The sequence below is a fragment of the Nicotiana attenuata genome, unplaced genomic scaffold, assembly GCF_001879085.1.
Source record: "Nicotiana attenuata strain UT unplaced genomic scaffold, NIATTr2, whole genome shotgun sequence".
NCBI lineage: Eukaryota > Viridiplantae > Streptophyta > Magnoliopsida > Solanales > Solanaceae > Nicotiana > Nicotiana attenuata.
The window spans coordinates 632,682-659,928 of record NW_017670417.1 but is presented as its reverse complement, the minus strand read 5'-3'; the positions used below and the strand labels follow the sequence as shown (position 1 = coordinate 659,928).

General features: G+C 39.5%; 1 protein-coding gene across 1 annotated transcript; it reads left to right on the top strand.

The window, feature by feature from the left end:
* Positions 1 to 1,871: 1,871 nt before the first annotated feature.
* Positions 1,872 to 26,940, top strand: LOC109239136 (RNA-directed DNA polymerase homolog; the record flags this gene model as incomplete). Its single annotated transcript, XM_019405655.1, has 4 exons — positions 1,872 to 2,033; positions 25,044 to 25,109; positions 26,210 to 26,320; positions 26,512 to 26,940. Coding segments are annotated over exons 1-4 (768 nt in total), but the record flags the coding sequence as incomplete, so codon positions are not given.
* Positions 26,941 to 27,247: the final 307 nt, after the last annotated feature.

Sequence of the window (27,247 nt, the reverse complement as noted above, 5' to 3'; positions counted from 1 at the left end):
AGAGTATGGCTTAGTTGCATATAAGGTTTGGAGTTATAATAGGTTTGATAAGCAGAGATGGTTCGCTCGGTTATGTTTAGTGATCGAGTGCCGGTCTCGGCTTGCTCAGAAAATGGGTCGTGACACTGATACTCTTTGGAATCTCTTTAAAAGCTGTGAGGTATCTAATGGCATGAAACTAAAATGTTTTTGAAATAACAATAATAAATCTTTCACTAACAAATTTAAGCATTTACAATTCTAAGTACCACTTTTTATACTTTTTAACTAAAGACTAAAAGGTAGTAAAGTCTGTACCTGGTAATATTATTATGACCGATAGGGAAGATAAGAAATGAGGGTTGAAACTTGATCTCCATCGTTCTATCAGAGAGATTATCATTGCCAGAAAAGTTACTAGCAACTCTTGTCAAAAGATCAGCTCCATTCCACCTCAATTGTGCGTCGTCATAAGAGGCATAGAACTCCTTCAAACACTCCACTATAAAAGGACTGCAAAAGTTGTACAAGAAAGTGAATCTTGGCCATAGAGTAGACAGAAGAGAATATACTTTACATCCTTTTTATACTTTTGCTACGGAATACTCGTATTGTCCTGTCCTTTTCCCACAATACACTTTAAAGGAAGCACGGTTTGAGGTTATTCTAATTCTAAAACGGAATCCTTTGGTAGCATTTTCAGGCTGCGAAGGACAACTTGAACATTACTTTTTTTTTTTTTTAGAATAGTGGTGTGTCCAGGGCGACTTGCATGCACCTTGACTAATCCAATGGATAGACCTCCCACCAGCAAGTACAACCAAATAGTTTGTTCTTTTGTAGGATGAACGAAAGCTTTATTTCCTCTTTTTAATTATTATTATTATTATTTATTTATTTATTTTGGGGGGAGGGGGGTTGAGTGTAGGGCTATTCATTCGGATCGGATATCCGAAATCCAAACCGATCCATTCAATTTCGGATTTCGGATTGTGTTTATTAAAACTTCGGATTTCGGATCTGTCACACCTCCCTTTTTACACACCTACCCCGAAGGATAGTGTATAAGGGAGTTTTTCCAATTTAAGTGACATTATTCGAAATGGGATTATTTATTAATTTCAGAGTCATCACTTGGGATAGGTTTGACTTTTGGTGTCCCAAGTCACCGGTTTATTTTGAATCCCAAATCGAGGAAGATTTCGACTTTCCTTGTGAAGTCTGCGAACCAGAAATTTTGAATAAGGAATTCTGTTAACCCGAGGGAAGGTGTTAGGCACCCCCGGATTCCGTGGTTCTAGCACGGTCGCTTAAACTATCATAATTGGCTTATTATCTGATTTTAAAACATGTTTCAACCTATAGTGCAATTTTAAATTATTTACCGCTTTTATTTAATTTTAAGGAGAATTGCAACGTTATTAAAACATATCTCGAACCACGTCACATAAATGCACCCATGGTTTTTGATATATTTTAACATCGTTGGGACTTGGATTTGGGTCACATAAATGCGCACCCGAGTTTAGGAAAGTACATATATTAAAATGCGCGCCTAAAGCAACTAACGTGTTGATAACTTTGCGGGAGGCCATGAAAATTCACTAAATGGCACGTCCCGAATTCCAAATATTTCAATAGAAGTAACTAAAGAGGGCCACGCAATTTATGATTTTTATTTGACGCGGCGCACCTCAAATTTATTTTAAAAGGACATTTACCTTGGCACATGGAATGCCATAAACTATTTGTGACCTAATTGTGGCATAAATCCAATTGTTTAAAGGAATCTCAATTAATTAACTACGTCCAAGTATATTAATGGCCCAATTTTAAAGCAAAACAAATCTACAATACTCCAGGCCCAGTTGTGATCAGACGTGAACTGAATTATGGGCCCTGTATTTGGGCTTAGCGCGAAAAGGCCAAAGTCCAGCTATGGACCAGGCGCAACTCAGCTTGAGGGCAATATTGAAATGAGGCCATGGGCTTCAGCTGAAGCCAGGCCCAGTGGTATATTCACAAAAGGACAATCAGTAATTTGGGCCTTCCCTGTTTGTTTTGATTTATCTAGCCCAATGTCCCAAACACAATAGCAGATAATGCAATTTCAAGAAGCATGGAAACTAATTAGAGAGACCTAAAGTATGGTTTAAATTCTGTTATACAAATTAACTAAGTAAAACAAATTCAGTTCAACAGGCATCTTGAACTCAGATCTGCTACAGCTAAAGCACATGTATTAATTATTTGACAAAACATACTGGAATCTGCAAAATATTAATCACTTCTCTTTGTTTTCAAATGACCTACACATTTATTCGTTCACATATTGATAAACTAAAATGCTGATTCCTGGATTTTAACAGCAAATAAGACTTCAACTGTTACAACTTTATAGAAATTACTCATGGATTGGAACCTGAACAGCTACTGAAATTTTACCAAATTAACATGAATCTAAGTGCTGAAAAATTTCTAACAAACAATCCAATTATACATGTTATACCCCATTTTAACACGGGTCAAATCTAGAGTATAACATATTGGTAATTCTGAAGGTTTAATTGATTAAAAAGAGTCGCCACCTAATTATTTTATCGGTGAATTAGGACACCATTTTACTAAGTAATTCTTAAAGTTAACTCCGTTTTTATGGTCTGCTTAACCTTGAAATTATGGGTAAGGGTTCTAATTAATCATATAGGGAAGGTTGTAAAAGCATCCTACGTGATCCGTAATTACGGTTAACCGGCCAAACTTAGATTAATAAATTTTAAAACTAAGTGGTAAACATTTGTAAAAAAAAATAAAAAATAACTATCAATTAGAAAATACATGTATAACAGCGTTAGGTTGGAGAAGTGAGTCATTACAAAACTATAAGTCCATGATAAAAAATAATTACTTGATATAAACAGTTTGGATATTAACTTTTATATTTTAGAAAAGGCTTTTCCATAAGAAACTAAAAATTTGTCATGAAAGTACTTGATTTAAAGAAATGAGTGAAACATGAGAACTTAATCTTCTGAAGGTTTTTGCTATTAAGAAAGTACTAAAGTCACATTCTTTCCTTTAAGGAGAACTTTCAGTTTTGAGATAAAAAAACGGAACATTTGAAAGCTGTAGTATAAAATATTTTAAGTATAATGAATCTTCAAGATAGCTAATTTTGAAAGCTGTAGTATACTCGGATAATTCCATATTTTACCTCAACATAGAAGATTCCAAAACAAGATCAATTTTAGTTAAGCAGCACTCTCAAATTAAAAGAATCCAGTCTCGAGGTAAACCCAAAATACACAAATAACTTAACAATCATAAAAATATTAGACAAGAATAGAGTGGCAAATGGATTGAAAGAAGAAGGACGCCATAGACGTCCCCAAGCGTTTCGCTTGTTTTCTTGCTATCAAGTACACTCTAAGGAAGATGCCATGTGATGACTCCATGCTCGGGTAGTGCTGAGACTCCATTTTTGCTCCAAGTGTATATGCAAAAGGAAAGAAGAAGAAAATTAGAGGCGAATATTCAATACAAGAATGAAGCACGCAAGACAAGAGTATAACTATTTTCTTCACTCTGCAATAGACAAGAAACCCAAGAACAGTAGCAAATCATATACGAACAGTTTTCCAAACTGGAGCACTATGTTAACATATCTTTTAAAAGAGCAATGCTCCAGCAAAGAGGAGGTGTTTCTTACTTCTACAAAAGCTTTTTAAATTAGCACATATAAGATACCAACTTCTAATAGCAAAAATATAGGTGGTTACTAGTATTTATTATCAGATAAAGGCACATGTATGTTTAACAAAAAGTTTTAAGTCCTAGGGGGACATGATGTCTAAAGAAAAGTTTAGCAGTAGATAGGCTTAAGTTTATAAAATTCAAATTTTATCTTAGTGTCATGACAAAAATATTTATATTCAATAATGAAGGTTCTAAAAACTACAACAAGTTCTGATTTAATTGTCATCAAGCAATAAGTCAAAGTTTTAGCCCAATAGGCATGAATTCTAACAAATCTCTTTTAGAGAAAAAAGCTTGAAAAAAAAAATTCAGCACTTGAGATGAGCAAAAGTGATAGATTTAAACTTATATTCATGAGTCAGGTGGATTAGATTTTGCCTTTAAAAAATTCAAGAACAAAATATGGATTTTTTATTTAAAAGCTATGCAATTTTATGAGCATGGTATCTTAATACAAATTAAATATAACTATGTTAGCTTCTTAGAATATTAGATCCAAATCAGAATGTCCTATGCTCATGACACTTATAAAATAAGGAAAACATAATAAACTAAAGCTAATATGCAAATAAAATAGAACAAAACAGACTTTTCACGTAAACATTTGGTCAAGATATTAATGGGTCATATTTCGAATTATAGGTTTAGAACGCAAGTTTTCTTAAGGACATAATCTCTAGCTTAAAACTCCAGAACATGATTTCTCATAAATTTCAAGACACAGAAATATATATAAATTGAATATATACAATGCCTATTAACATACTTTCGACGACATCAAATTTAAAAGGGGCTATAGCTCGAAATCACTAACCTTTTTGTGGGCAGTGAACGGGGCATTTTGCAACGGCTATTCACATCTCCGACTCGAGCCTCTTTTNTATTAACTTTGCGGGAGGCCATGAAAATTCGCTAAATGGCGCGTCCCGATTTCTAGGTATTTTAATGTAATTATTTAAAGAGGGCCATGCAATTTATGAATTTTGTTTGGCGCGGCGCACCTCGATTTATTTTAAAGGCCATCCTAAAAGGGACTATTGTTCTCTATTAAAGATTATCTCTAAAGGCCTAATTAATTAACATTATGAATTAATTATTATTTAAGGTATTCGAGAAAGTTCGGGCCTCAAGATCAAGTCCAAATTCAAACAAAAGAATCTCCATTATTGAAGACCCCCTTAATTCAAATTCGCTACTTATCTTGGAAGGCCCAAGCTTGCACGATAAAATTAAACCAATAAATTTTAAAAGAATTCGGGCCCTTAGCATATTGGGCTTCAAGAACTAGCCCAAGCATGAGGAAAAGATCATCAGCCTTTATGAAAGGCTGTCGCGTGTTGGGCCCAATTTTGGCTCATGAGGAGCCCAGTTTCGAAAGTCCCTATAGACTAAGGATTTCCATACATTGGGCTTGTGATTTGATGGGCCTGAGCTTAGCAGACTTAAACAGTTAGCCTGGCCTAATTATTTCAGGACCTTTTATTATGCAACTGGGCCAATATTAAGCTCAATCCTTACCACTCTAATGGTCCTGGCAGTAAACATACTTGCTATACCTCTTTTAAAACTAAGAAGATGATATTAAATTAGACAGACAATAATGGTGGGCGTATATTAATCCTGTTCATGTAAACAATCCTAATGGCTAACATTGATACTTTGTTTTTCAATACGCAGCCAACGGGCATACAACAGCGAAATGCATCATTTTAAAAATAGGAAAATGCATTTGAAGCATGGTGAAGGCTTAAGATCACTAACATTGATATAGGCATAGTACACCTGTAACCATTCTCATGAAAATTCAAACTAACATCTCATTTAAAATTCAAACTAACAGGAAACCAAAACCAAAATCAACTACACTAAGCTAACACTATTGAATATCATACTTGTATAATTTCCGGAAAAGAAACAGTCCAATTATTACAGCTATAGGAAGTCCAGGTCATTTAAACCTCTAATACTACTAATGCATAAACCTAGCATTCAAACTAATATGCTTGCAAGTGACTAGCATGAAAATAACGTGAGTAGTATGTCATTTCTTCAACAATCCAAATACATTTGCTGATTCAGTTCTTCACACATCATTTGAGGCTAAACAAAATACCTGGAAATTAGAAACAAAGTGAGGAAATAGGAGTCAGCTAAGTAACAGTGCAACAACAGGTGCAGTTCAGCAAATCTTAGCAGATTCCAAGTCAAAAATCCAGGAAAAATAAAGGATAGCGTGCAGTAGATTCCAAATAACTTCAAACCACCAACAATCAGCTGAATTTGAAGATCAAGCTTGATGAACCCAGGCAATTGAACAAACAACGGATCTGAAAGGATTTTAACACTATATTTTTGTTGATTTTCAAGATTTTGGGTTTCTAGGATCTAATATTTTTGTATCTAAACTATCTATTTCTACCAGAAATTTTTTTGGATTTTTCAGTACTTTTGGATCTGAATTTTTGAATTTTTCAGATTTCTCTAAGCTCTAGGATTTGAATTTTGATTTTTTTCAGAGTTTTGGATCTCTCTAGACTGCTGAAACTTGTATTGAATTTTTTCAGATCTCTGAACTTCTAAAACTTTTCAGATTTCTCAAACTTTTTTTTGAATTTTTCAGATCTCCCCCCCCCCCCCCTCTTGCAAGGCCAGGGGGCATGCCTTTTTAAAGGCAAATACTATTCAGATTTTGTTTTACACCCTAAGTCCCTTATTTTGTGACTTCTTGCCCAAGTTACTACACTTAAATTCCTGAATCTCAAATTAGAACCCCCATCTAGAAGGTTCTAGGGGGTTCTATTTCAGTTATTGCAGGATTCTCTTAATTGAACTACCTATACTACCCCTACATTGGTTCTAAAATTACTAACCTATGCTAACCCCAGACCCCTTTTAACTAAACCATGGTTACTTAACCAGGACCCTAGCAATTCAGCAATACTCAGACAATCCTTCGATTAACCAAATTAAACTAAACCTATTCTTAATCCTAAATTAATCCCTATCAGTTCAAATTAACAAGCTATAGGCAATTGTCAATCAAACATGAATTTAGGAAAACAAGTAAAAATTAATCAATCACACTAAGTCATGAACTTAAACTAACATCAATAAGAACAGAGAAGAAATCAAAAACTTAAACTAACTAAACTACAAAACCTAGAGTACTGATTACTGCCAGAAAAAGAAAAATAAAGCATAAAGAAAACATGAATGAATTAACAGAAACAAAGAAAAAACTATGTTAAAACTAGTTTTAATACAAAGAAATAAGAGAACCTCACCTATGCAAGGATCGAACAGGACTGGACTTCGATTCGAGTCCCAAAATAATGCTAAACGTTTGTTCTTTGCCAAGAACAAACAGAAGCATTATTTTGTGACTCAAATCAGTTTTTGGATTCAAGAAATTGGGAAGAAATCGACAAACTCGAACTTCTAGGGTTCTGCCATTCTACGATTTGAAATTCGAGAAACTCAGGTGATATTCGAAGGAAACCAGTTAGGGATTTGGTGATAGGGAGGTGAGGAGAGTCTGGGGTGTGATTTTGGGGAGGTTTGGGAGGTTGCGTCGCCATGTACGGCGGAGGCGGCGTTAGGGTTTTGATTATTCGAAGCATTTGGGTGAGATTTGAAGGAAACGGGGTTTGGATCTGTAATGAGGAGGATGAAAGGAAGCAGTGGTGTATTTTTGGGGTCATTTGGAGACTCGCCGCCGGCGGAGGCGATTTTCGGCCGGCGGCGGACGGTGGAGGAAAAGCAGCGTTAGTGTTTGTGTATAATGAATGATCTGAGAGACGGAAGGGGGGGGGGGGGGTCATCCATTTGGACAGATATATATTTATTAATGGGGACTTCAGGACCGTCCGATCAGGAAACCTCGACGGTCCTGATTAAAAGTTGCCCAAACGACGTCGTTTTAGGCTTAGTGAGGCTGGACCGGGTTGGCTCTTGGGTTTGGACTGGGTTGGACGGGTTTGGGAGGGTTTTGGCTTGGGCTGGAGCCAAATTTGGCCCAAAGCTTGGGTTTTTAATAAGACCTCTATTTTAATAATTTTTTTTATTTTCTCTTCTTTTTTCTCACTCATTTTTTTTGTTTTTTTGTAGAAATACAAAATTAAATTAAAAAGACCTGATTTAACTCTAGAATTAAACTAACTAATTTTCGAAAATTAACTAAACCCTAATTTAAAAGAAAACTAAGGAAAAATCGAAAATTAAAAGTAAAATGCAAAGAGGATTATTTTTGTTATTTTCTTTCATTTCTTGTAATGTTAATTAACTAGTGGAGCTAAAAAAAATATAAAATTGGGTCCTAAATGCAAGTATGCTATTTTTGTATTTTTTTTATGAATTATCAATTAAAATGCACACAAAAAATGCAAACAAACACAAAATTATGCAATTAATTCCCTAAAATTAAATAATAAAAGAAAAATCCTAATTCTAAGAAGTCTATAGGAATAATTCAAACAAGGCAAAAATCACGTGCTCACAGGATCGGATTCGGATTGGTATATTTTAATCTGATCCGATCCGAAATCCGAAATTATTAAGCAATGTATAAATACTACACTTTAATTTCGGATAGTCAGTACTTCCTTTACATCTTCCTCCAAGTTATCACCTTTTACAATTGCTAGATTTAGCTATTATATTGGCACCATAGTACTCTCATAATTGCATAAACATAATTTTTCTTAATGTATTGCCTCTTTTACAAAGAAAATATACATATTAGTTTGTAACTTTGAGCAAATAATACGATCCGAAATCCGATCCGATCCAAACTTTAAAATTCGATCCGATCTGATATAATTCGGATTGCATTTTCTAGAATCCGAAATTCGAAATGTGCTAAATCCAATCTGATCCGATCCATGCACAGCGCTAGTTGAGTGTAGTTGCATCGATATCTATTTTACTAAAAGAATATGTTATTTTATCCACAAAACGGCAGTAGCCACCGGCATCAGATTAAACAGTAAGATAAAATAAATTTTCCATCCAAATGCCATTCCTAATTTCCCTTATTTCAATATCCAAGTTTCTTCCTCAGTTGGCCTCAATTGTAGAACGTGCAAACTTGCTTTATTGCTTACTTACAAAATACCAGAGAACAGATGGATGTACGCAAACTAGAACATAGCAATTAAGAACTATCGACAGCAAAAATGGAGTTACAAGTACCTTTGCTTTCTAAACGCCATTACAGCACCATTCAAAGTTTTTCCACGTAGGTCAAGCGACAGTATTATTAAGCGAAGACAATGAATTCAACACTATGATATCCGAGACAAGATAGATTCTCCGATACCTGCTAGCGACAAGGCAAAAGAGCACATGAAGTTTATTTACAACACCGAAAAACTATGAATTTCATCAAAAGAAATTGAAGATCATTATCACTGGAGCAAAAACAATGCTGCAGTAAAAGGAATTAGCAAGAAGTTCATTACAAACAGGACCACAGCTGTAAATAACCCATAGGACCACATCTGTCAAATGCCCCCTTTAGTCAATCCTTCAATCATTATTCAAACAATGTGATAGAGGAAAAAGATTTTGACTCAGACATTTCGGAGAAAACAGGTACAATTACACATAAATTTCTAAATTTATGGGAAACATATTCTAACACGATCATGATGTCATAAGGTTCTAGGCTTTTGCCAAGAGATGTTGGTGCCAACAACAATCTATTTTTCCCTAAGGAGAACTCATATAATTCAGCTATTGGCATATATTCCTAAAACAAGAGTTTGAACCTAAATGTTGTTTTTTTGGACTCAAAATACATAAATAGGTGGCAAAAAAACTTAGTGACCAAAGTATATAAAACGTCCTTTTGAACCACGTTTTACCTTAATGTCCGTTTGGGACGTTAACGTAAAACGCCTTTTAAAAAGACGTTTTATGTAAAACGCCTTTTGTAAATACGTTTTACCTGTTTTGTAGGCCCACCAATAATTCTTCTGCGCTTAACTAACATAACAATAATTCAAATGGGTAAAACACCCTTTTAAAAAGCGCTTTACTTCCAAAAATTTGACCCCCCCCCCCCCTCCGGATTGGGCATTGTCTTATTTAAAGGCGTTAAGGATTTTGCAAAAAGTCATTCAAAAATATTCTCAACTCCTGATAAATTTTTTTTCTTGTTAAATTCTCAAGCTTTTTTTCATAATGTCGGAAGAGCGAAAAGTAAGGATTTCATTATGTTGGGGAGTGAGGTTGTGGTGGCGAATAACTCAGTGAGCTATAGTTTATCTCCACGGAGTCATGTTAAGTTCTCACTTACAATGGAGTACGATAGACTGGTATCGTTCTTATGTAATTGTAGGCATATAAATTTTACATAAATTAAATCCATAAAATAATTTGGGCCATATTTTAAATTCGAGATATATTGGTCCAAATAAATATTATGGGCTAATATAATCGAATTAATTATATAAGTCCAACACATATGGGTTAAATAAATAAGTCTTAATCCATTGGGCTAGCCCATTTAATTGGGCTAAAGCCTAAGATGTCATCTTCCTAGAGGCCCATTTTGGTGCCACGTGTCAAATGACGTGGCGCGCCAAGTCAAACGGAAGAGCCAATAGGACCATGACACGTGTCAAAATGACAAGGCATGCCCAGTCACACTGAAAGGCCAATTAAATCGCGCCACGTGTGCAAGTGACATGTTCTCGCCAATCTAATGCGGTCATGTCACACTTCAATTTGATTGGTCGGAAAGAGTTTGTTCTTATCACAACTCTTCCCTTCCACAACTATAAATAGGGGTCTTCATAACTCAGAAAAGACACCAGAAGTTATAACAAGAAGCAAGAGAGAGCTCGTGGATCAAACACCGCAAATTCCTCCACAAGTTTCAAGCTTCAAGCAATCAAGTTCAAGTTCAAGTTCAACAAATCAAGTTCAAGCTCAAGAACGAAGAACAAATCAAGTTCAAGCTCAAGAACGAAGAACAAATCAAGGTACAAGGAGTGCGAGTTCAAATCAAAGTTCGTGCTAGTTGAATTCAAGATCATCGTTCGTGGCAACAAACATAGATTCAAGATCAAGCTCAAAGGCCCTTGAATTTATTTACAATTGGAAAGAAGAATCAGAGGATCTATAGAGATTGTAACACTCAAATATTTGAAATAAAATACTACGATTGTTGCAATATTTTCGGTCTTGATTTTATTTTCTCGACCCAAATTTATTGTCTACAAATTCTAGCACGCCCAGTGGGACAATCTCTACCTCTCATCTCAACTTTTCATTCACCAAATACCAAGAACATTGAAATGGCTTCAAAGAAAATCAACTCCGTTTCAACTTCCACCAAAGCTGCTAACTCTAGGTTCTATGCTGATGTGGAAAGCATCCTCGATGTTACCTTTGGAAGCTTCGGACCAGTTACGAGGAGCAAAGCAAGCTCTTTAGGACAACAAGCACCCCAAGTGTCGTCCTCGTCAACCCCTGTTTTCGGATCTTCATCCTCAAAAGGAGCAAGATCTTCCACAAACGCATCTGAAGGAGGAAGCGATGTTGCTGAAAAGATCAAGAAAACTCTTGCTCTGCTTGACCTCTCCGGCTCCAAGCACTCTGCTGTGAAGGAAGATGATGATGCTTCAAGTGATGGATCCTCCCCACTTACACCACATAGCGTGAGCCAATCAAGGATCAATCTGTGTGAAAATCCATGCTACTCTCCGTCATCCACGACAATCATGCAAGCCATGGTGACAAACACTTCATCCATGGAGGAGCAGTTGGCAAACTTGACGGAAGCAATCGCTGGCTTGACCAAATGCATGCAAAATCAAGAGGCTAGAATTGACAAGCTAACAGATAGGGTGGGAATTTTGATGGAAGAAGAATCTACCCATGCACCCGGCAAGCTCCCAGAAGTTCTAGAGAGTGACTCTCCCCCAAGACAAGCAACATCCACTAAGGCTATCCCCGTCTCATCTGAAGGGATGATTCCAATCGATCAACTGAAGGAGTTCATCGAAGGAACCATTAAGAACAAATATGAAGTTGCTGCCAAATCCTCCCTTACATATGCAAAGCCGTACACTGCAAGGGTCGATATGTTGAAGATACCTGCTGGCTATCAACCTCCGAAGTTTCAACAGTTTGATGGTAAAGGTAACCTGAAGCAACATGTTGAGCACTTCGTGGAGACATGCAACAGTGCTGGAACTTATGGAGATTACCTCATCAAGCAGTTTGTCCGCTCGCTAAAAGGAAATGTTTTTGACTGGTACACGGACCTCGAGGCTGGATCTATCGACAGTTGGGATCAACTAGAGCAAGAATTCCTCAATCGCTTTTATAGCACAAGACGCACGGTGAGTATGGTAGAGCTTACAAATACTCGTCAACGAAAGGGGGAACCAGTTATCGACTTTATCAATCGTTGGAGGAATACAAGCCTCAACTGTAAAGACAGGCTTAGTGAAGCTTCAGGCATAGAGATGTGCATCCAAGGCATGCATTGGGGATTGCGCTACATCTTGCAAGGTATCAAGCCTAGCACATTTGAAGAACTTGTTGTGCCCATGACATGGAATTGAGCATGGCCTCCGCTGGAAATGAAAGGCTGCCCATCTATGAACCTCGCAAAGCGAATGACAAGCAAGAAGTCAGGAAGTGGGGAAAGTTCGTACCCAAGTTTGAAAGCAAAGAAGCTATGAATGTCAATACGTCACCTATAAAGTTCACGACGAAGGTGAGTAAGAAGCAAAGTATGAAATCCACTTCTTTTCAAGACAAGCCAAGTGGAAAGTTGACTCTAAAAGAGATGCAGGAGAAAGAGTACCCATTTCTAGATTCCGATGTGCCAGCTATCTTTGAAGAACTCCTTGAGTTAAATCTCATTGAGCTTCCAGAGATGAAGCGGCCAAATGAAGCTGGGAAAACAAATGACCCAAATTACTGCAAATATCACCGACTAGTAAGCCACCCTCTGGAGAAGTGCTTTGTCTTCAAGGATAAAGTCATGGACTTGGATCGCGAAAAGAAGATCGTGCTTGAAGATGAGAAAGAAAGCGCAAAGCTGAAGTCAACCAACCTGATGATGATGAAGGTTGGACGTTGGTGACTCGTCGTAGGCGCCACAAAAGGAGCCCACGAAAAGAATCAGTGGAACAACCAACAAGGAAGATGATGGTAAAAAGACCAATAAAAAAGAATCCAGTTAGGCATTTGAAGAAAGCAAAAGTGGACATGCACCACCCTCAAAAGCCACGAAATCCAGTGAACTTGGAGGAGTTTTTACCAAGTTGGTTCCGCACGAAGATTTTCCATGGGGGCATTGATGCCTCTTGTTGCCATACTGACAAAGGGGAAGAAAAGAGTGATGACCTACCGTTGGCACCATCTTTGGAAAAGCCCATCGAGTCCACTCCTCAAGAAGTTAATGCTTGTGAGGAAAAGGTCACGTTCACAAATGACGATCTTTTGCTAGGTGACACTCCTCATAACCGCCCATTGTACCTGGTTGGCTATATGCGCGATGAAAGGGTAAATCGGATTTTGGTTGATGGAGGATCCTCAGTGAACATTTTGCCAATCCACACTGTGAAAGAACTTGGTATTCCCATGAACGAACTCTCTGAAAGTCGTGTGATGATCCAAGGATTCAACCAAGGGGGGCAAAGAGCCATAGGTGCGATCAGGCTGGGAATCACTATTGAAGATATGCAATCAAGTGCATGGCTGCATGTGATCGACGCGAAGACTTCATACAATGTTTTGCTTGGGAGGCCTTGGATACATGAGAATATAGTTGTTCCATCTACCTACCATCAATGTTTAAAATACTACGAGGGTGAAGTCGAGAAGACGGTAGTTGCTGATGATGAGCCATTCACCGAGGCTGAGTCACACTTCGCCGATACAAAGTTCTACTTGAAGAACCGCATTGTGAAGGAGCTTAAAGTTGATGATGGTACGAAAAGCAAGAATGACGAACCCATAACTAAAAGAGCTGATGTGACTATTGGCAAAGCGAAAACTGTTACTGAGGAGGTACCCGCCAACGTGAATAAATCTCATAAAGGGGGTATTGCGTCTTATGGAAAGAAAGTAAGTCCCGCGCTCCAATATGTCCCTAAAAGGAAGAAAGACGAGGGCGAATCACATAATCTCCAAACCAAGACGCTAAGGGAGTTAACTCTTCTGGTAAAACGAATTGAGGCAGTGAAGTTGTCCTCAAAGCCGCTTGTAGGGTTTGTAGCCCAAAATCGTTTGACTCCCTACAAAGCGAACAGATGAAGGTTTTGACGCTAACGCTTACAAGCTATTTGCAAAAGCTGGATACAATCCCAACGAGCCGTCAAAGTTAGGGAAGCTCCCATCAAAGGCTGCAACGAGGCAACCACGTGAAGGTTTGGGATACAAGCAACCGTCACCAGTGCGCATTTCAATAAGAAGGGTGAGCAGCAATTATATTACTGTAGAAGATGAATCAGCCGCTTCTAACAAGCCTTCTGTCTTTGATCGACTTGGAAGATCACCTGCGAGGACCTCCGTGTCTGAAAGATTGGGTCCACTAAAGAAGGGGAACAAGTTCCGGAGAAATTTTCAAAGCATAAGAACACCCGATTCACCTAAAATCCAAGAGATCTCTAAGGATTTCCAAAGTTTGGTTCCTTCTAGAGTGAGGCGACAAACAAAACTTGTGGTTTCGTGTAAAGAAGTATTGAAGGTAAAGCCATATACTGTGGTCTATACTAAGGAACGTGATGAAGACGAAGAAAGTGTGGATTCTTCGTATCATGTTACTGTACAAGTCGAGAATGGCATTCCATCTTCAATGGAAGATAATGCGGAGTTGGAGGATGTTTCGCCGTGTTATCACATATCCTTCAATGATGGGGACCCTCATGAAGATGAAGATGCGAAAGATGCTCCGCCTGAACTTGAAGAAGGAGTAAAGACGACAGTTGATGCCTTAAAAGAAGTTAACCTTGGCACCGATGAAGAACCAAGACCTACATACCTAAGTGCTTTACTTGAAGCTGATGAAGAGAGCACTTATATTGAGTTACTCAAAGAGTTCAGGGATGTTTTTGCTTGGAGTTACAAAGAGATGCCTGGCTTGGACCCGAAAGTAGCAGTCCATCACCTTGCAGTCAAAAATGGTGCTCGCCCTGTTAAACAAGCTCAAAGGCATTTTAGGCCAGACTTGGTTCCCTTGATTGAAGCAGAAGTTAACAAACTCATCGAAGCTGGCTTTATTCGTGAAGTTAAATACCCAACATGTCAAGTATTGTCCCTGTAAGGAAGAAAAATGGCCAGATTCGAGTGTGCGTTGACTTTAGGTATCTTAACAATGCGTGTCCGAAAGATGAGTTCCCGTTTCCCATTCCAGAACTGATGATCGATGCTACTACTGGGTACGAGGCATTGTCATTTATGGACGGTTCGTCGGGCTATAACCAAATACGCATGGCACCAAAAGATGAAGAGCTTACTGCATTCTGTACCCCAAAGGGTATTTATTGCTACAAGGTAATGCCTTCTGGCTTGAAGAACACTGGTGCTACTTACCAAAGGGCTATGCAGAATATCTTCGACGATATTCTCCACAAGAATGTCGAATGCTATGTTGACGGCTTAGTGGTGAAATCAAGAGAAAAGGGCGACCACTTGAAGGACTAGAGGATGGTATTTGAATTGCTCCGGAGGTACCAACTTAGGATGAATCCATTGAAATGTGCCTTTGGAGTTACTTCCGGAAAGTTCCTTGGTTTCATTGTCCGACATCGAGGGATCGAAATTGATCAATCTAAAGTGGATGCCATTTTGAAAATGCTTGAGCCTCGAGATATCCATGAATTGAAAAGTCTACAAGGAAAGTTAGCGTACCTTAGGAGATTCATCTCGAACCTAGCTGGGAGGTGTCAACCATTCAGTCGCCTTATGAAGAAAGGTGTCCATTTCAAATGGGACCAAGCATGCAGTAATGCCTTTGAGAGCATTAAATCCTACTTGATAAAGCCTTCAGTTTTAGCAGCCCCTATACCTGGAAAGCCATTGATACTATACATTGCGGCACAAGAAAGGTCTGTTGGAGCACTGTTGGCCCAAGAAAATAGTGAGGGGAAAGAAAACTCTCTTTACTACTTGAGTAGGATGATGACACCTAACGAGTTGAATTATTCGCCAATTGAAAAGTTGTGTTTGGCGCTAGTCTTCTCAATTCAAAAGTTGAAGCACTACTTTCAAGCTCATGTTGTCCGTCTCATTTCTAAAGCAAATCCCATCAAGTTTGTGATGTCAAAACCTGTTCTTAGTGATCGACTAGCGAGATGGTACCTCCAATTTCAACAATTCGACATTTTGTACATCCCTCAAAAGGCCGTATAAGGACAAGCATTGGAAGACTTCTTGGCAGATCATCCGATACCTGATGACTGGGAGCTAACTGACAAACTACCTGATGAGGATGCAATGGTTGTTGAAGTTCAACCTCCATGGAAGATGTACTTTGATGGTGCTGCGCATCGTGGGGGAGCTGGGGCTGGCGTAGTATTTGTCACTCCTCAAGGTGAAGTCTTTCCCTACTCCTTCACCTTGACACAACTCTGTTCCAAAATTGTTGTTGAATATCAAGCATTAATACTTGGGCTTGAAATGGCCGTTGATATGAAGCAATTGCAATTGCAAGTCTTTGGTGACTCCCAGTTAGTGGTCAATCAGCTTTTGGGTAGTTACGAGGTCAAGAAGCCTGAACTACGCCCATATCATAATTACGCAAAAAAGTTGATGGGGTGGCTCGGTGATGTGACTATTCAGCATGTGCCAAGGAAAGAAAATAAGAAGGCTGATGCTTTAGCTGCTCTAGCTTCATCATTAGCCCTGCCTGACCAAGCGCAAGTTACCGTCTGCCAAAAATGGGTAGTACCGCCGCCAAATGAAGTTGAAGGTGAAGAAAACGAACTCAAGCATCTTGTTGCTGTTTCTGAAGTTGAGAAAGAAGAATGGCGACAACCCGTTATTGACTACTTATGCTATGGGATACTTCCAGAAAATCCGAGGAGAAGGACTGAAATCCGTCGTCGTGCACCTCGCTTCCTTTACTACAAGGATACTCTATATAGAAGTTCGTTCGAGGGAGTACTCTTGCGATGCCTAGGAGAAGAAGAAGCTCTCCAAGCTTTGCAAGAGGCACATTCTGGGGTATGTGGGTCACACCAGTCTGGACCAAATCTCCACTTCCATATAAAAAGGATGGGATATTATTGGCCAACGATGGTAAAAGATTGCTTGGACTACGCCCAAAGATGCAGGGCTTGTCAATTCCATGCGAATTTTATTCATCAACCTCCTGAAGTGTTGCATCCGACTGTTGCATCCTGGCCATCTGACGCTTGGGGATTGGATGTTGTTGGACCACTACCAAAGTCCTCTGGTGGGCACCTATACATCTAGGCTGCAACTGACTACTTCTCAAAATGGACTGAAGCTGTTGCTCTTAAGGAAGTAAAGAAGGAAAATGTTGCAAGTTTCATCCGAGTAAATATTATTTATCGCTTTGGCATTCCTCATTACATAACAACGGATAATGGAAAGCCATTCGATAATAGGTTGATGAACAAGATTTGTTATCTCTTTGGCTTCAAGCAACGTAACTCTTCGATGTACAATGCTGCCGCCAATAGTCTAGCTGAGGCATTCAACAAGACTCTATGCAACTTGTTAAAGAAAGTCGTCTCCAAATCCAAACGAGATTGGAATGACCGTATGGAAGAAGTTCTATGGGCATATAGGACGACTCACCGCACGCCAACACAGGCGACTCCTTATTCACTCGTTTATGGAGTCGAAACCGTCTTGCCACTTGAGCGTCAAATACCTTCGTTACGACTGCTATTCAAGAAGGGATCACTGATGAAGAAAATGCTCGACTTCGATTAGCAGAGTTGGAAGCCCTTGATGAAAAAAGATTGGAAGCTCAACAGAGTCTTGAATGTTATCAAGCTCGATTATCTCGCGCCTTCAATAAAAGAGTTCGCCCGAGATCCTTTCAAGTAGGAGATCAAGTCCTTGGCGTACGAAGACCCATAATTACTTCCCATAAACCTGTAGCGAAGTGCACTTCAAAATGGGATGGGCCATATGTCGTACAAGAAGCTTACTCAAGTGGGGCTTCCAAGCTGGTTGATGCAGATGGCATGAGAATTGGCCCCATCAATGGCAAATTCTTAAAGAAGTATTATCCTTGAAATTGCGACGCTCCTCGACGTACGAGCCTAAACTGCAAGTCATGACGCTCCTTGACGCATGAGCCTAAATTGCATGTTGCTACAGTCCTGGCCCGCAAGAGTATAATCTGTGTGCGGCCCCAAATAAAAAGTTCGCTAGGTTGAAAATCTCGAAAGAGGCGGCCTAGGCAAAAGTTAGGACGTAAAAAAAAATCTACCCAGTCTGAACTACGGTATGACTTGATCCTCTTCAGCGAGGTACGTAGGTAGCTTAGAGTTTCATTCTAAGTTCAGTCGCATAAGTTCAAAAGATACATATTGCCCCAATTGTTGTTCGAATGAAGTATGAGGGAATGTAAAATCAAGCTGAAATGCCATCCTCCTACTAAACTTTGACCTCATTTGATTTAAGGGGGGCAACCCTCCATGGTAAATTAATATCTTCGATGGGCCGATTTTAGGAGGATGTCAAGTATTTGCATTGAAGTCTAGGGATTCTCTATGTCTTCAGGTTCACCAAACCTTCAAGTTTGTTGCTCTCCAAGTCCGCCCTCTGCTTAAAAAAGGGGGGGGGGGGAAGAGAAGAGAGACATCAAAAGGAAACACAAGTATAAGGAAAAGATTGCTTGGCACAACGTTTCAAATTCAGTGAGACTTGAACTCAAGATATTTGTGAGAATATGGCTCTTAAATTTCGATTGATGGCAATTAAGACATCTTCTGATCTCGAGGCTTCCATACCAAGATATGAATTTTTGTGAGACTGCGCTAATCTGGAATTGATGGCGTGGTGCAATGTAAAGTTGATTCAAAATATTATCTGGGACGATTCCGAAGTTTTTTGATTGAGAATTTTGGATATATTCTAGATCTTGAAGTCTAGTTTTCAATAAATCAAACGGTTCCTAATTTCGACGTTCCTACACCAAGATATGAATCTTTTGGTGAGACTGCGCAAATCTGGAATTGATAGCATGGTGCAATACAAAGTTAATTTCAAAATATTATCTGAAACGATTCTGAAGTTGTTTGATTGAGAATTTTGGATATGTTCTAGATCATGAAGTCTAGTTTTCTTGAAATCAAACGGTTTGCAATTTCGATATTTATACACCGAGATATGAATTTTTTGGTTAGACCGCACAAATCTGGAATTGATAGCGTGGTGCAATATAAAGTTGATTTCCAAATATTATCTTAGACGATTCTGAAGTTATTTGATTGAGAATTTTAGATATGTTCTAGATCTTGAAGTCTAGTTTTCTTGAAATCAAATGGTTTGCAATTTCGATATTTCTACACTGAGATATAATTTTTTTTGTGAGACTGCACAAATCTGGAATTGATAGCGTGGTGCAATATAAAGTTGATTTCAAAATATTATCTGGAACGATTCTGAAGTTGTTTCATTGAGAATTTTGGATATGTTCTAGATCTTGAAGTCTAGTTTTCTTGAAATCAAACGGTTTGCAATTTCGATATTTCGACACCGAGATATGAATTTTTTGGTGAGACTGCGCAAATCTGAAATTTTCAACATGGTGAAATCTAAAGTTGGTTTCAAAATATTATCCGGCGCGATTCTGAAGGTTTTTTATTCTAAGTATTGGATATATTTTAGATATTAAATTCATCAAACGGTTCATTATTTGGACTCTCCCACGACAAGTTATGAATCTTTTGTTACAAGCACGTAAAGCTGAAAATTATGCGACTAAGACAAAAGTCGAACAATGTAAAGCAAAAGAGAAGTTGAAATATTTAGGCCCTCCAAGTCTCAAAGTTGAAGTCTTCAAGTCCGTCGGTCTTCAAGTTGAAGTCTTCTAATTCGCTGATCTTCAAGTTGTAATATTTAGGCCCTCCAAGTCTCAAAGTTGAAGTCTTCAAGTCCGTCGGTCTTCAAGTTGAAGTCTTCAAATTCGCCGATCTTCAAGTTGAAATATTTAGGCCCGCCAAGTCTCAAAGTTGAAGTCTTCAAGTTCGTCGGTCTTCAAGTTTCAGTCTTCAAATTCGCCGGTCTTAAAGTTGAATTGTTTAAGCCCTCCGAATCTTCGAGTTGAAGTTTGCAAAGTCCGTCAAATCTTCAAAGTTTTCCAAGTGTTCAAGTCGATGTCGTCTTCGAGTTGAAGCTTTATAACTTTCCAATCTTAAGGTGGACATATGAGTCCCTTTGCACCTTAAGTTGGCCTCTTCGCGTGTTGGTCCTTAAAATGAGCTATAACTTTCCAATCTTAAGGTGGACATATGAGTCCCTTTGCACCTTAAGTTGGCCTTGCCGAAAGTCGGGTCGTTTTGAGAGTAATCTCTCCGATAGTCAGGCCACATTGAGAGTAATCTCTCCGATAGTCGGGCCGTTTTGAGAATAATCTCTCCGATAGTCAGGCCACATTGAGAGTAACCTCTCCGATAGTCGGGCCGTTTTGAGAGTAATCTCTCCGATAGTCGAGCCACATTGAGAGTAATCTCTCCGATAGTCGGGCAAGGATGAGTACTCATCCCCTCACACCCCAAGATTGTCTTCTTCATGCATGGATCATCTCGTTGAACAAGAACATATCTTTCTCGCTTGACCTACAAAAAAAATGACAAAAGAAGAAAAGCACAAGAAAAGAAGAAGAAATTACCTTCTCGTCAATGCTTCCAAGTCGTCAAAAGTAGACCCAAGTGGCTTGCAAATACTGCGAATTGATGCTAACAAATACGAGCATACGGGTTTATATAGGCATGGCAGAGACAACTTAAACGAGTAACTTTCGATGTGGGATAGCTGTTCCAATTTGCATTATAACAGGACTTTGTACTCAAGGCGGCGAACATTTCCTAATTACATGCAAATTGGAAAAGGGGCGTTCGCAGTGTTATAATTTTAGTAAAGTAAGGAAAGATATCCTAGCTGACTCCTTCGATGGTTACAGCTAATGAACTAGCTTAAGTGACTTCTTATGTCATAGCTATCCAAAGATCAAATAAAGTGTCATACAAGTTTAGGTGAATCGTAACTTAGGTTTACGGAGAAAAGAGGCATGTTACTTGGCTGGGAGATCAAAGTGAAGACATAATTGTCTTACTCCAATGTGAATGCAGTATTTTTTTTTTTAAAAAAGTATCTGCCTCGATTGAAATAAACCCGAGCTAATACTTCAAGCCTAGTCTTTAAAAGTTTAAAAACCTTGACGAGTCTTGAAGTAGGGGGCAATTTTAGGCATATAAAATTTATTGATTTCAAATTCAATAAATAATTTGGATTATATTTTATATATATTAGTCCAAATAAATATTTTGGGCTAATATAATCGGGTTAATTATATAAGACCAATATTATTGGGCTAGCTCATTTAATTGGGCTAAAGTAATGATCCCACTTCATTAAGCCCAATATGCCATCTTCCTAGAGGCCCAATTTGGTGCCACGTGTTAAATGACGTGGCGCACCTAGTCAAACGGAAGAACCAATAGGATCATGCCATGTGGCACAATGACAAGGCATGCCAAGTCACACTAAAATGCCAATGAAACTGTGCCACATGTGCAAGTGACATGTTCTGGCCAATCAAATGCGGCCATGTAACACTTCAATTTGATTGGTCAGAAAGAGTTTGTTCTTATCACAACTCCTCCCTTCCACAACTATAAATAGGGGTCTTCATAACCTAGAAAAGACACCAGAAGTTATAACAAGAAGCGGGAGAGAGCTCGTGGATCAAACACTACAAATTTCTCCACAAGTTTCAAGCTTCAAGCAGTCAAGTTTCAATCATCAAGCAATCAAGTTCAAGCTCAAGAACGAGAACAAATCAAGTTCAAGCTCAAGAACGAAGAACAAATCAAGTTCAAGCTCAAGAACAAAGAACAAATCAAGTTCAAGCTCAAGAACGAAGAACGAATCAAGCTCAAGTTCAAGCAATCAAGCTAAAGCTCAACAACAAGATCATCGTTCGTGGAGACAACTACATATTCAAGATCAAGCTCAAAGGCCCTTGAATTTATTTACTATTGAAAAGAAGAATCAGAGGAATCATAGAGATTGTACACTCAAATATTCGAAATCAAATTGTGACGACCCAAAGGGGTCATCACCTGTTTCCTCATTCGTTCCGTGCTTCCGAGGCCTTGAAAACCTCATTTTTACTTGCCTCGATTTACGTGCGCAGTTCGGGCGCATAGCCGGAAAGCTTTTATATTGAAATGTGAATTCTGTGAAAAATTTGAAGAATTTTGACATTAATCTGATTACAGTTGACTTTGGTCAACATTTTTGGTAAACGGACCCGAACCCGAGATTGGACGGTCCCGGAAGGTCCGTAGAAAAATATGGGACTCGGGCATGTGCCAGAAGTCGAGTCCCGAGGTCTAGAGTCCGAGGAAAGAATTTTTCTGAGAAATTGTTTTTCTAAAATTTGTTAAGGAAAATGGAAATGAAAATTTATTAAAAGACTGTGGTATCGGGCTTGTATTTTGGTTCCGACGCCCGGTACAAGTCTTATATATTGTTTAAGTGTTTTTTGTGAAATTTGGTTGAAATCGGACGTCGTTTGACGTGTTTTGGACCTAAATATCTAAAGTTAGAAGTTTATGAAGTTTGAAATGAAAATGATGATTTTGAGGCTTGATTCAATGACTTTGATGTTATTTTGGCGATTTGATCGCTCGAGTAAGTTCGTAGGACGTTACTGAGTTAGTGTGTGTGATTGGTTAGGGGTGTTTTTGGCCTTAGAGTTGTTGCAGAAGTTCTGCTTCTGGTGTTCAGAGAATTTGTTCTCTGCGATCGCGATTCCATTCCTGCGATCGCATAGAGTCTTCTCCAGGCATTTCCAAATTTCTTCAACGCGATCGCATAAGTTGTCACGCGATCGCATAGTCTGTCCAGTCTCTTCAATACGATCGCACTCACCTCTACGCGATCGCACAACTTTACACTTCACCCAAAAGTCCTGGCTTCCCTTCTTCTACGCGAACGCATGAATTGTTCTGCGATCGCGGAAGCCAAGCTTCCACTCCTCTATGCGTTCGCATCAATTGCCCCGCGATCGCATAGACCAAAAGCGCCCAGTTATTTTAAAGCCTAAAAACAGAACCAGTGACGGGATTTCTTCATTCTTTCACACGAGCTCTCCTCTTAAACCCTCCATAGACGAAATTCAAGCTCTCCTTCCTCCCTAACTCTTTGGGTAAGTAATCTTAACATCATTCCCTCATTATTTATTCATCTAATTACTAATTTTCTAGCCCTAAATCATGAAAACAAAGTAGAAATTATGGGTTTTGGGTAGAGTAGGGTTTTGAGAATTTTGGGTGATTCAACCTCAATTTGGGGTCGAATCTTAAAACAAATTATGTATTTGGACTCGTGGGGTTATGGGTGATCGGATTTTGGTCCGAGCCTCGAGTTTGGAACATGTGGGCCCGGTGTCTAATTTTGGTATTTTTGGAAGAATGCTAGAAAATTCATATCTAGACTATGGGATGTTGCTATTGAGTCTTTATTGGTATTATTGAATTAATCATGCCTAGATATCACTGTTTCGGAGTCGGATTGTAGAGGAAAGGCGGTCTTTGAAGGTTGATTGCTATTCTTGGGACCGAGGTAAGTGTTTGGTTTAACCCTAGCTTGAGGGAATAAGAGTTGAGTCTTGTTGCTAATTGCTATGTGATCAAGTACGATGTATAGGCATGGTGACGAGTATCTATACATTGGTGTCTAGCATGGCCGTGAGTCCTTAAAATGCGATTATCATGAACTGATTGTGAATTCCATGTTTATTGGAGTATTTCTATATGTTGTGAACTACATGTGAATGATGATATGATAATTTGATTCCTAGGAGCATTGGCTCGAATTGTGATACGAATATTGAAAGTATATGAAATGACTTGTTTCATTGAGGAGCGTCGGCTCCAGTTGTGGAACGAATTGTGAAAGTAAAAGTGAGAAAGAGAAGAGATCATTATGTTGCCCTCTTGACGGGCTATTGTTGGGTTGTGATTCCTCTGCATTGTGTTCTTGACGGATACTAGGGTCGCTTAGGTTAATGTTTTCCTTGTGTCGTGGGATGATTATAGTTATAGCTGAGGTGGTTAAGCAACATAATAGGCTAGTTATCAATGGGGTGGTTAGGTGAGGTAATCGGCTAGATATAGCTGAGATGGTTAAGTGTGGTCATAGTTTGGGTATAGCTGTGGTGGTTAGATGTTGGAACTAAGGTGGTTATAGTAATCCCCTTGCCGGAATATTTGAGATGATGTTTTGTTCCCTTATTGGGAAGTCGTTATATTGTTGTTTGTGACGGAATATGAGATAAGAAATTTCTTGGAGCTTGGGCTCCAGTGATATCGTAAGATAAGAAAAGTAAGAAAGAGAAAGCGTTGTTGATTATTCCCTTGCCGGGACGTTTGGTTGAACTTGTTGGATTCTTTCCCTTGCCGGAATATTTGTCAAATATTTGCTTATTTTTATGCCCCTTAATTGTGACTGTTGTTTGGGGGGGGGGACTGTTAAATGATATGGGGGGGGGGGGTCGGACTGTAAAATGATATTGAGGATCGGGTTGCGCGCCGCAACAACGATATTGAGGATCGGGTTGCGCGCCGCAATAATGATATTGAGGATCGGGTTGCGCGCCGCAACATTGATATTGAGGATCGTTTGCACGCCGCAACAGTAAAAGGTGAGGATCGGGTTGCGCGCCGCAACAATGATACATGATAAGTGATATGGGTCGGGTTGCATGCCGCAACAGTGGTATTTGTTGAGCGGGTTGCACGCCGCAACAATAGTAATTATGGAGCGGGTTGCACGCCGCAACAGTTATTGAGGCTATGTGTTTGTATTTGAGTATTAATTCTTGTTCATTGTGAACCTAAGCTGTTTTAGTTGTTACTCTGGATTGCTGATAATATTGTATCTCCCCTTAGCATGTCTCCCCTCCCATGTTGTTAATTACTTGGTATTCGATTTCCGCTGTACATTTATAACTACACAGGTTTATGTGATGTCCAGTCTAGCCTCGTCACTACTTCGCCGGGGTTAGGCTAGACATTTACCAGCACATGGGGTCGGTTGTGCTGATGCTACACTTCTGTGCATTTTTTGCACAGGTCCAGGTTTTGAGGAGCAACAGCAGTAGTAGTACGGGAGCAAGCTTTCATTATCACGAGACTGAGGTAGCCTTGCAGGCGTCTGCAGGCCCGGCGTCTCTTCTTTATGTTTTCCTTTTTGACTGTTGCCTCATTGTTTTCAAGACAGACAGCTGTTATATTTCTTTCAGACCTTTGTATTTAGTTCATTCTTAGTGGTTCGTGAGTAATGTGACACCAAATCTTGGGTAGAGGCTATTGTTGACTATTCTGCGTTTTGATTCAGACTTATAAATTAGACTTCCGCTATTGTTATTATTGAATTCCATATTTCTTATAGATGCTAAAGATTGTTAACAGATTTATTTATTAATGAAAGGTAAATAAGTTGGCTTGCCTAGCTACCACGAGTAGGCGCCATCACGATCCCGATGGTGGGAAATCCGGGTCGTGACAAGTTGGTATCAGAGCACTAGGTTACATAGGTCTCACAACTCACGAACAAACTTAGTAGAGTCTGAGGGGTAGGTACGGAGACGTCTGTACTTGTTCCCCAGAGTCTATTGAGTTAGGAAAAATCTCTCATCTGTTCTTTCTTGTCGTGCGATTTGGTTTCTTAAATGCTGATTGAATTTCCACTCCGTTCTTTTACGAATGGCGAGGTCATGTACCGCTTCTTCAGCTGAGCAGCAACACAGACCAGTGATAGATCAGCTACGTCTTCGGAGGCTTTGTGGAGATAAAGGTGTTAGAGGTGGATGTAGAGATGCAAGAAGTGGAGGTAAAAGTATTAGAGGTGGAGGTGCAGGTACTGCTCTGGCTTGTGGTAGAGAAGCTTCGGTCTTAGTTTGCACGTATCGGGTCATGCCCAGTGATTCTTTGAGTGCCTTGTTTATGTGTCTACGCCGGTGAGCGATTTTGTTATGGTGGATTGCGTCCATTGTTCAGGTATAGTGGGTATTGACGATTTTGAGACCCGTGTTGATTTACTACAATTAGATATGGTGGAATTCGACGTCATATTAGGGATGGATTGGTTGTCCCCGTATCATGCCATCTTAGATTATCACGCCAAGACCGTGAACTTGGCTTTACCAGAATTGCCCCGACTAGAGTTGAGAGGGGCCTCAGGTCATGCCACTCGCAGAGTTATTTCATATGTTAAGGCTCGACGCATGGTCGAGAAGGGGTATTTGGCTTATCTGGCATATGTCCGTGACTCCAGCACAGAGGTTCCTTCTATTGACTCTGTTCCTGTTGCTCGAGAGTTCCCCGAGTGTTTCCTTCAGACCTGCCGGGTATGCCGCCCGACAGGGATATTGATTTCTGTATTGATCTGGCTCCGGGCACGCAGCCCATTTCTATTTCGCCGTATCGCATGGCCCCGCCAGAGTTAAAAGAGTTAAAGGACCAGTTGCAGGATTTACTAGAGAAGGGTTTTATTAGGCGTAGTGTTTCTCCTTGGGGTGCGCCGGTATTATTCGTGAAGGAGAAGGATGGTTCGATGCGGATGTGTATTAATTACCGGCAATTGAACAAAGTGACGATAAAGAACAAGTACCCACTGCCGAGGATTGATGATTTGTTTGACCAGCTTCAGGGAGCAAAGGTGTTTTCAAAGATAGACTTGAGATCTGGCTACAATCAGCTGAAGATTAGGGCGTCTGATGTCCCTAAGACAGCGTTCCGCACTCGGTATGGGCACTATGAGTTTTTAGTCATGTCATTTGGTTTGACCAATGCCCCAGCAGCATTTATGGAGTTGATGAACCGAGTGTTCAGGCCATATTTGGACATGTTCGTGATAGTCTTTATTGATGATATTTTGGTGTACTCCCGCAGCCAGGAGGAGCACGAGCAGCACCTTAGAGTGGTTCTTCAGACTCTGAGGGATAGTCAGTTGTATGCCAAGTTCTCCAAGTGTGAGTTCTGGCTGAGTTCAGTTGCATTCCTGGGTCACGTTGTATCAACTGAGGGTATTCAGGTGGACCCAAAGAAGATAGAGGCAGTCAAGAATTGTCCTAGACCAGCATCAGCTACAGAGATCCGAAGTTTCTTGGGATTGGCAGGCTACTACTGACGGTTCGTGGAGGGATTTTCATCTATTGCAGCCCCGATGACCAGATTGACCCAGAAGGGTGCCCAGTTCAGATGGTCGGATGAGTGTGAGGCGAGCTTTCAGAAGCTCAAGACAGCTCTGACTACGGCACTGGTGTTGGTTCTGC